This window comes from Carica papaya, chromosome 7, assembly GCF_054855325.1.
Source record: "Carica papaya isolate Zhongbai chromosome 7, ASM5485532v1, whole genome shotgun sequence".
Taxonomy (NCBI): domain Eukaryota; kingdom Viridiplantae; phylum Streptophyta; class Magnoliopsida; order Brassicales; family Caricaceae; genus Carica; species Carica papaya.
Genome location: NC_142315.1, coordinates 4,496,515 through 4,508,224, shown reverse-complemented (window position 1 = coordinate 4,508,224; position 11,710 = coordinate 4,496,515). Strand labels below are relative to the sequence as shown.

General features: G+C 31.7%; 1 protein-coding gene across 1 annotated transcript; it reads right to left on the bottom strand.

The window, feature by feature from the left end:
- Window positions 1–8,119: 8,119 nt before the first annotated feature.
- LOC110821998 (senescence-specific cysteine protease SAG12-like) lies at window positions 8,120–9,776 on the bottom strand. Its single transcript, XM_022051992.2, has 2 exons — window positions 9,248–9,776; window positions 8,120–8,890 (listed from the first exon to the last, which is right to left on the bottom strand). The coding sequence occupies exons 1-2, from the start codon at window positions 9,675–9,677 to the stop codon at window positions 8,316–8,318; spliced, it is 1,005 nt and encodes a 334-aa protein (XP_021907684.1). The 5' UTR covers window positions 9,678–9,776; the 3' UTR covers window positions 8,120–8,315.
- Window positions 9,777–11,710: the final 1,934 nt, after the last annotated feature.

The window sequence follows — 11,710 nt, the reverse complement described above, 5'->3', positions numbered from 1 at the left end:
CTTAAAATATATTAAAATAACAAAAATAAAAATATAATTAAAAATCCTATAAGGTCAATCTCCGTAGGATGACTCTAATGGGATGAGAGAAGCAACGTTTAGTCGCTAACTTTCTTCATGTTCAAGATCTGAATCTTGGTCTTCTTGATTTGAAATGATTAAATAAGGAAAATGTCAACACTTAACAACCGATACGAAAAATTAAATGTGGATAAAAATAACAAAACAACAAATGAAGTTATTTTTCTTTTATGGTAAATTCATTTAATATAAAAATACAAATTTTATATCCACCTTCTAAGTTTTCAAATTCGACTAGTGAATGCAATAATTAAAATAGTAATTATTTACACATTTTATGGAACAATACTAGTCAAACCTTATATTTTTACCTACTTACCAGTACCTCTTGGTCCATTGGGGTTCTCCATACACGTGGATAAAATATCCAATCTATTAATCCACCGGTCGTCTCCGTACCCCATCCGGTAATGGACCCCAACGTACCATCACCTCAATACCCATCCGTATGAGGCTGAACAATTACTTCCCAATATTTTTCGGTATGGGACTTTTGAGTCCCGTTTGACTGAGGTAATGTCCATCGTAGAGTTGCCCTATGTATCGAGTCCATAGATCATTTTCTATGATACTCGGTAAGCCTTTTACATGCATGTTCACATCATTAACTAGCCGCCAACCACACACAACTATCTCATTCCATATTTAAAGAACAATGGAATAACAATTAAACATATAATACAAATTGATACTTTAACAATTAAGAAAAATGTGATCAGGGCATTTATTTCAAACTAATCAACAGATAGGGATAAACGGTTAAGTAATTAATTAATGAAAGGGCAAATAAACCTATAAATTAAAGTGCATGCGATAAGTAACAATAACAGTATAGTAATAAATGAACAGTATATATAAAGTAAGTAATTCATACTAACCAATTATCGTATCCACTGGTGACCTGTATTTAATTAATTAGAGGTTTCTAATATTCACAAATTACACTATTATTATTATTAACTTTAATTAATTGTAACGGGAGAAAAGAGTAAGGGATTCTTACCTCGGGTTGGTGTTTGAAACAACATTTTTTTCATTGCACTTCCTGATATTTCTTGGATTTCTTGAATTTTTTCTGCGAAAACTAAAAATACACGGCACGTATTTCAAAATACCTAAAAAAGATAAAAAAATAAGGGTTTTAAAAATTTTTAGCCGGTTTAGGGTTTCGGAATGGTAGCGTCTCCTCTTGATCTGGTTGGTTTCAGCCGATTTAGGGTTTCGGCACGGCGGTGTCTCCTCTTGATCTGGCTGGTTTCAGCTAGTTTTGTGTGAAAACCTGCAAAATTCGAGATTAGGGACACATAGCCCACTCCTAGCCGTTGGATCGCTCATATTTAGAGAATTAATCTGGACTGCACGATCAGATTAAATCTAGTAATTCAATTGTGCCTGAAGAGAAAACGAATCTGGGTCGTCCATATGCGCGGGAGGAGATTTGGGTTGTTGGATCTGTTGGCACACGGATCGCCTGTGTGGCTTCCCGCATGTACGCGTGTCCGTGTGTCTGCCACACGGTGCACGATGATCGGCCGTGTTGTTGACGTGGCGGTCCACGTTGCCAAATTTATGTTATTTTCACTTTTACCCCAAATTTTCAGATTTTTTTCAAATAAATCATCCTTTATTTCTATTTTGTCCCTAATTTTTCAAAATATTTTAAAATACATCCAAAATATAATTTTTTTCAAAAATTCAATCAAAAATTAAAATCAATTTTTTTTTTTAATTTATCTTATTGTCACAAGAAAGGTATGTTAAGCAGGTTCTAAACAGATTTTATATGAAGAATGCTAAACCAGTTAGCACACAACTTGCTAATCACTTAACACTTAGCAAGAAATTATGTCTTGTTACTCAAGAAGAAAAAGAAGAAATGTCGGTTGTTCCTTACTCTTCTGTAGTTGGGAGTTTGATGTATGCTATGGTTTGCACTCGATCAGATATTGCTCATGCTATTGGTTTGGCAAGCAGATTCCTTTCTAATCCTGATAAGAGTCATTGTGAAGCAGTAAAATGAATTTTCAGATATTTGAGAGGTACTTCTAAGATGTGCTTGTATTTTGGAGGTTCAGAACCAATTCTAAAGGGATATGCAGATGCATATATGATAGATGACATTGATAACATGAAGTCTACTTCAGGATATATGTTTACATTTTCTAAATTGTAAAAATGTATTGTCTAATTTACAATTGATGCATAGTATATAGTTTTGACTGAAACAGGTAAAAAAATACTTTAGATGAAAAGATTTCTCGAAAAAGTTGGGTTTTAAGCAAAATGAATATGTGATGAATTGTGATAGTTAAAATACTCTAGATTTGAGTAAGAATATCACATATCATTGTCGTATGAAAGTACATTGATGTGAGAGACCATTGGATATGAGATATGATGAATAATAAAGATATACTATTGAAAAAGATTCACACTGATAAAAATTTAACTGACATGTTGACTAAGGTGGTGATTCGTGACAAACATCAGTTTTGCACCAAGAAGATGGAACTGATTGGACATTGAGCAATGTATGGTCGACATCTCATCATGAGCTGTATGGGAAGATTGTTGGTTCTTTATCTAGCCCAAACCGAAAAAAAAGGGCAAATCAATAATTTAAAAAAAAGAAAAAAAAAGAATTAGAGTTGCAGTCTTTTTGTTTTTTTGGTATATATACGTGTGTTGTAGAAAAAGAAAAGAGTGTGCGGCGAGAGGAAAGGAAGAAGAGAACTTGTATATATATATATATATATATATATATATATATATATATACATATATATATACAAGTTAAGTGGCTACCAAGAGAAGAAAGAAAAAGTGGTTTTCATTCTCTCATTGATGACATCATCGCCGACATCAACAATTTCGTCCTTTTTACAGTGAAGTTTAAATGAGTTTGTTTACGCGGATTTAATTCCAAGCCTAACTTGTAGTTTTTCTATTCCCATTGAAAAATTTTTCACCTAAAATTCTGTCTATTTAATTTTTCAGTTATTATTGATTATTATTTTTGCTCCGTTGTGCATCAATTTAATTTAGAGTTATAGTTATTAATTTCTACTAATTAATTGATATTAATTTAATTTACACAATTAATTTTATCTTTATTCGGACCCTACACTTGGAATATGCTAGCATATATATCAATGTGATGAATTACAAAAGATTAATCATCCTTTACTATGGTTAAAGGCTATAGTTTTGATGGATATGGCAAGAGAAATGACTAGCTAAGTTACGAGTGTGGTTTCTAATGGTGGAATATAAATAGTTCTGCAAAATAAATTCAGTGTCAACCTCAAAATATAAAAATAAATTTTTTTCTGAAATTTTCAAAATAAACTTTTTAGCTGATGCTAGAGTTAGTGATAAAATCTTATGTTGTTGAAGAAGTGTTCTATTTATGTATGACATCTTTTTACTTCGTTTATTTCTTACGAGTCTGCTTAGATATAACATATGAGATTTAACTGGAAAAAAGTATTTTAGCTTCAAAGATAGTTCATTAATATCTTTTGATTTCTTTTCAGGTTTGTCCTTGAAGTTGGACCTAAATTATAACAAAGGAGTGAAGGAGGCACATCATGGCATTTCATACGTGTTTTCTTGTGTTATATGTTTGAAAAAGAATAATTCCTATGAGTTATTTTTTCATTCTCTCATTTCTGATTTCGCATTTATTTTACTCTCATTCTATTTTCTCTGAAATTTTATTTAAATTGATTATTTCACCATCATAATTAATTCTTTTATTTTTATTCATTTCTTTATGTTATTTTCTTTCTTTTTCAACTTTCCACTTAACTAGTAATTTTCTTTTAGGTTAAAATCAATTTTTCATCATAGTCCAAGTATTCCTCAGTCTTTGGCTTTGTTTCTGGTGTCATCTCCTCATAAATTCCAATAGCTTAGGTTCCCTGATTATAGTTTCAGGTTTTATTCTTCATTAAAAATCGGGTCAATATCGATTCAAATTTTAAAATACACATAAATTAATAAAAAACATACAAATTTCAAAATCCAAATCTAGGTTCAGAATCATAAATACTTACACTCCTACGCAACAATCTTTCCAGAGCCGCCTAAGCGTCCTAATTTTCTGTATGCGGACGACACAAATTAATTAATATAATTTAAGTATTAAACAAAACTAATCTAATCGAATTTACGGGTTTCAATGATAATCTGATGGAAAATCTCGAAAATATCGGGATACGTACCTGAGGAAGACCTTTCAGCTTTCCATTTGGCGGATCAAATTCCCATACTCGAGGAAGACTTTTCAATTACCCGAATGGTGAATCGGAATCCCAAAAGGGTGAATCCAGCCTCCATTCCCGAGGAAGGCCCCTCGGCTTCCACTGGTGGGCCAGTTTTCCACTCCTATGGAAGTTTCCTCAATTCTCGTGCGGGTAGGTGGCCAGGCTGAGCTCGCCTGGCCAATTTGACACCCGACCATTGCTCCCCCGCCGCTCAATAGCCACCAAAAATACAAAAACAAATGCTTTACCTTTCTAGCATGGGGCGATTCAATCTAGGTTTGGCTCCCAGTTGTTTTCTCTTGGACACCCCGTGGCTCCCTAGCTTGCTTGAAATTCGGATGATTATTTTTAAACCTACAAATCGATTAATGTAAAATAGAAAAGGATTGAAAGAGAATAGGGGAAGAAAAATGAAAAAAAATGAAATCTTCTTACCTATTAATGTATCGGTCTCCGTCGTCGCATGATGTCTCGGTCGATTCTTCTTTTTTTTTTCCTTTTTGCTCGGCTTCCACAACTCTCTCGCCTCTGCCTCTCTCTTATCTTCCTTGCGGTGACCGTTCTCGGCTCCCCTTCTCCTTCTCATTCGGCCACTCTTCTTTCTTTTTTCTCCTTCCTCTCCTTTTCCGGCCTCCCTTCTCTTTTCCTCTCCTTCTTTCTTCCTCTCGGCTTCCCCGTGCACGACAGTTTCCTTTCGTCCCTCTTACCCGATCGGCTCACCTCTTTCTCTCCTCCTCTCGACTACCCACCCAAATGAAAAGAAACTCTAAACTTTTCTTTTTTATACCTGTCCTCTCCAACCATTGGATCTCACTAACTAGATCTAGACCGTTCGTTCTCCATTAAATCTCAGCCATTCGATTTCATCATACAGTTCGATCAGGATCATCTGTTCTCTGTTTCTTTTTGCCTCATTCCACTTCTATTTATTTAAACTTTTACCCCCATTTTTTTATTTACTTTCATTTAAGTCCTTAAAATTACTTAAAATGCTCAAAATTAATAACATCCTTTCATTTAAATCCAATTCTCAAATTTTTATTTATTTTTCACAAATAAAAGGGGTGGATGTTACACAAGATGATGCTGATAATAAAAGACAAAGGTTAACTGTCAAATAGAGGCCGTGGAAGAGGAAGAGAAAGAGGAAGAGCTAACTATAGAAATTATAACAAATCAAATATTAAATGTTACAATTGTCATATATATGGACATTTTGTTTGGGAAAGAGGAACAATATCGTAACACTTCAAACAGGAAGGAGGAACAAGCCAATTTTGTCAATGATAAACAAGATGAGGAAGAAACAACTTTATTACTAACATGTAAAGAGGGAGATAGTGATATCCATAATTCATGGTACTTGGATAATGGAGCAAGCAATCACATGTACGACAATAAAGAAAAATTTATTGAGCTTGATGAGAAGATTAATGACAATGTTTCTTTTGGAAACTCTTCAAAAGTTCAAATTCAAGGAAAATGTACAATTTTAATCTCTTTTAAAAAATGATGGGCATGTACTTATTACTAATGTTCACTATGTGCCAAAGTTAATGAGTTATATTTTGAGTTTGGGACAGCTTCTTAAAAATGGATATGAAATTCACATGAAAGATAATGTCTTTGGTTTAGAGATTAAAGAGTTAATTTGATTAATAAGGTGCATATGTCAAAGAATAGAATGTTTATCTTGAATCTCAAAACTATTGAAGCAAGATGTTTGAAGGCTAGTGTGGAAGATAAAGCACGGTGTTGACATATGAGATTTAACCATTTCAACTTTGGCGCACTCAAGGCAATACAAGGTTTAATATTATATTTGCAATTAGACTAATAAGTCGTTTTATGGACCCTCATACTGTCTCCCACATGAATATTGTTAAAAGAGTCCTACGTCACCTTAAAGGTGCTGTTGATTTTGGGTTATTTTATTCATCTTATAATGATTTCAAACTTGTGAGATTTTGTGATAGTGATTTCATTAGAGATATTAATGATAGAAAAAGTACAACTGGTTTTGTACTCTTTATGGATGATTGTGCAATTACATGGAGTTCTAAGAAGCAAGTCATTATTACACTATCAACTTGTGAGTCTAAATATGTAGTAGCAATCTCTTGTGCTTATCATGTCATATGCCTTAAAAGATTATTTAAAGAACTTCATTTGACACAGGACAAAGATACTAAAACTTTTATTGACAATAAGTCCGCACAAGCATTAGCCAAGTACCTAGTATTTCATGAATGAAACATCATATAAACACAAAATATCATTTTATTAGAGATTGCATTGCTAAAAAAGAAGTAGAGCTCAAGCACGTAAAGATTGAAGATCAAATGACGGATATTTTTACCAAACAGCTCAAGTTTGAAGTCTTTCAAAAGGTACAAGCTAATCTTGGACTGAAAAGGAGATTTGCAAATTAAGGGGGAGTATTAAGAATTAATTTGCAAATCAGAATATAATTAATCAGTTTCTTAGTAGTTGAACTTTATACATTAGAATATCTATTTATCTTTTGGTTTGTTAGTAATTGTGGGTCATAAATTAGATTTATTATATTTGTTTGTGGTTATAATTAATTATAATAGCTGTAATAGTGTCTATAAATAGTCATATACTTGAAGCTTTTTTCGAACAACCATAATATAAAAAATTTAAGTTTTCTCATTAGTCTCTCTAGCCTCTTCCTCCTAACTCCAACAGTTCATACATGCTACTAAATTTGCATAATGTCATGATATACATATATATACGCATTTATAATCTCAACGACTGCAAATTGCAAAGTTGGACACACTCTCTTTGTTAGTTAGAGTCAGAAGTTGAGCAACAAATATAGAAGGTAAGATGGTACAGCATTTGAAATCTCAGTTTTTCACCAATTTCTCCGCGGTTAGTAGAAAAGTAGAATTTTAAATAAGAGCTCCCATAAAATTTTGAAGGAGTTGCGCCTTTTCCTCTCCAACCAATTGTTCTAAAACAATCAACACAATACATAAGAAAGCTCACTTGTAAATCAAAAAATATCTTTATATATTTTCAATATTGATGCGAACAAAATTACAGGATAGCATCATTAGAATAACCAGCTTTCAATTTTTGAATTAAGAAATGGCAATCAATTCCCTCTAACTTGTACCTTTGAGAAAGATTGTACCAAATAAACTTGAGGAGTAGATATTCACTTAAAGTTCGTCATACTTGCTAAAGGAAATTTGCATGTACGATTAAAACTTTCTAAAGAAATTTGTAAGGCATTTATCAATGACTTTGAGTCAAATACTATTCCAACTTTTGGATCATGTACGGAATCAACCATGATCTGCAAAGACAAATCACATTCACATTCTTGTTTCTAGTCGACGACTATTGAACAATGAAACAAGAAATTGTTAAGAAAACAGAAGGCCCTTCTTAGATTTCTTATATACAATAGTGATGGAAATCTCTGTTTTAGGCCTGAATGTTCGACAGTTATGTGAAGCCCGACTAATAAAGCAAGTTAAGAGACATTAGCATATTGGAATCACAGTTCTTAACCGGAGGAGCCAAATAGTTCCCACAAAATGGGGGAAGAAAATGAAGTAGAAAGTGGAAAACCTACCAACGGGAAATCAGAAATTCAACTTCAAAAGCAAGAAAAGATACTGGTAGTTTATCTATACATGGTATATGGCTTTCATCAAAATAAATTTAGTTGTTACATATTCAATAGTCCATGTAAACTTCGAAAATTGAAGCCAATTCATGAAAAATGCTAGTTTAAGTTTAAAACAGTTAAAACTCCATTAATACGTAATCATCCTCAGTTACATTGACGTAAAATTACAACAAAATTACCAGCTAAAAAAACTGGCAATTTCACAACAAAAAATGGGCCAAAACACACAGACACATATAGAGAATTTATTGAAAGAAACACAAGTAGATATATATAGATATATAATATAAGTTTAATTAAGCAACTGGATAAGAAGCTGCCATTGCAATCCCACAGAGTCCTCCTTCCACACCAGCATTTCTTTGAATTTTCATGTAGCCAGCATCACCCCAATTTTCACCCCATGAATTCTTAACCAACCAGTAATCCATTCCATTTTCACTCCCATAACCTACTATTGTTACTGCATGAGTCAGTGAATTTCCACAGCTTCCAGTAAAAATCCCACCTGAATAAAACTGAAAATCACTTCCGTAGGCATCAATGCCAACTGAGACAGGCTGATTTGCAACAGCTTGTTGTAATGCTTTCTCATCATTTTTTGGTACATCTTCATAATTAATGATCTCCACGACGGGAGTTTTCGTGTTGCAAACTCCGTTGTCGCTTTCTGTGTATTCGTAATTTTCTTCGGTGGTGATTCCGTTATTTTTCACGTACTCGAATGCGTAATCCATCCAACCACCAGAGCATCCATGGTTTTTTGATACACAATCTATCAGTTGTTGCTCGGATAATGATACCAATTTACCGCTTTTGATCTGGTTGATACTTTCAATTGCTGCCACTGCTGAAAATGCCCAACAAGATCCTGCAAGCAAATAAACAAATATGGTTATGTTAAATAATTATGTACGCATTTATACGGGCAAAATTTAATTTGAATCACTGTACTTAAAGTTTTTAATTTGAAATATTGTAATATTTTTTGATAATTTATGATCTCATAATTCAGATTTTTGTTAAATTCATTACTTTTTTATTTAAAAAAGTAAAAAAAAATTATATTACACACTCATAAAAGAGACAGATTAATAATTTGATTAATATCTAAATGATAAAATAGTGGGTGTAAAAAAAAAAAAGTACACAATCTTGACTTAAAAAATTTTAAACTATAAAATATCAAATTAAAATTTGCTATAAGATAAGAGATGTTTTTAGTTACCACAATGTTTTTGATTCTTAACTCCAGTAACAGCTCCTTTCTCAACCCAGTTGACACTGAGTGGGACGTCAGCTAGATTATCGTATTTGAATGTGGTTGATGCAGACCTTGTGGGCATATTGAATCCTGTATAATAAGCTAAAAATTCTTCATTAGTCATGTCTGCAAATTTATTAAGACTTAATTGATAACTCTGATTTCTGGCAATTTTGGAATTCTCAATATATTTGATGTTGTCCTGAAATATCTTAAAACGCATTTCTTTTTCCGCATTGTCCTTATAAACACGTCCATGTTTTTCCACCCATTGTTGATGTTTCTCGACTATGAGAGTGTCTTGAAGCGTCCGCGACATTACCAGAAAATCGATAGTTTGTAGAATCATCACCAAGGTGATGATGATGATTTTTGCTTCAACTCGTAAAGCCATTAATGAATACTTGCTGGAGATTGTACGAATGGTTTAAGGTTTAATGAAGGAGAGAGGAACAAGGTAGAGGTATTGAGGCACAGCTTGAGATAAAAATATATAGAGCTAAGGTCGGTATATATAGAGGATGTTGTGGAATAGCTTGAGATTATTTCATGTAGGGTTTTGAATGAGACTGCATTGTTTCCAATAATTCTTGCTTAATTGAAAAGAAATTTTTGTGAGAAAATTGGAAAAAAAAAACATTTTTTCTATTTGCCGTGTAAATCAATTCAAAATCGGCATACAGCTATGTATGTATGTATATATATATATATATATATATATATATATATATATAACGTTTGTAATAGATTAATATATGTAACCATCTGTTCATATTCTTGGTGAAGCATATGATGCATTAACTTGAATTATTATAAATAAAATTGAAATTAATAATTATATGGAATTATTTAAATTATATGAATGCCTTTGCTTGTTCATACAAAAATATTTAGAAGAACAAAATTGCACTTGATCAACAGGATCCTGATTTTATTGTTTTGTGAATATGGTATGTAGTTGTTCAATTTTATATTATATAGGTGATTGTTAATTTATATATACATATATATGTTATTTTTTAAAGATATATTTAACTACTTTGAGAATTTAGTAAGCGTATAATATACTTAGATTGAAAATATGATTATGTATTGATTACTAATTTTTAAAAAATAATTATATATGTTTTAGATTAATTATTATATTTACATATTAAATGTTAATATGTGTTTCTTGATATGACCCGTATATGAAATGTGTTTACGCAGTCAATAAATTTACTAATTGAGATGTGTGTGTGTGTGTATATATATACAAGTACTAATTGATGTGTGTGTGTAAATATGACTCCTACAACGAAAGTTGACGGCAAAGTGAGTCTTAAAGTATTATTTGTCGATTTGGGTTGACTCTGGTTTATTAGCAAAGCAAAGACCATGTTTGGCGTTTGAAGTAATTTTGTGTTTGATGAGTTTTGCCGCAAGTCATGGTGGAAGTCTTTACATGCAGTCAAGTCGATCTAGGGATTTATTTTAGAGGAATAATATGTATTATGATGGTCTGCATGGGCTGGTAATAATATAATTTTTTGTATACGTTTGCTTTGATTATGTTTTATTTTTCTTGAATTGATAGATTTTAATTACTTCATTTATAAAATTTTGTGATAACTTATATTTTTATACGTAATTAAATTGACCTAATGTTGAGACATAGTCATTGTCTTTCTATCTTAATTCACATACTTTTTCATTAAATTCTGTAATAAAATCTTATAATATTAAATTTAATTAATATCATTGATTTAACTTTATGATTATCTCAATATATGGAACAATAATCCAATCATTCAAATAATGAAAAAGATATATTAGATTAACATACGTAACATATTCCATTTAATTATCTAGTTAGTACTTAGTTGGATTATCAATCTATTGATTAACAATGTAATTAAGTAAATTTACATAGATCTACAAAGTTTAGGTTATACCTTATAATTAATCCGGTTGAGACACAAAAGTAATTCTTGCAATACCCTAATTTTGTTTGTACTAATTAATCTCGTCAACCCACTTTCATTTGTTAACCCCATTTTCATATTCCAAACGTACCATAAATCTCTCCTCTTGTTCAATTCTCATATTGGAAATGAAGATCCTTTTATTAAGTAAATCTCCAAAACTGCTTCTAGAGAACTTAAAATAAGCTATTACCCTTAATAAATCTCACTTGAGATATTTTTTCTCCTGAACGCTTGTTTATTGATGTGATATTCGCTATGCATCAGCTTGTGAAAATACACTTCAGACCTTGTCAGGACCTAATTTCTCAAGAAACACTGCATAAATCTTCCATTCAACAAGCATGAATATATACCAAATAGAAAACAAACTGTTCATGTTGAAAATTAATTTGCAAATCAAAATATAATTAATTAGTTTGTTAGTAGTTGAACTTTATAAATTAGAGTCTCTCTATATTTT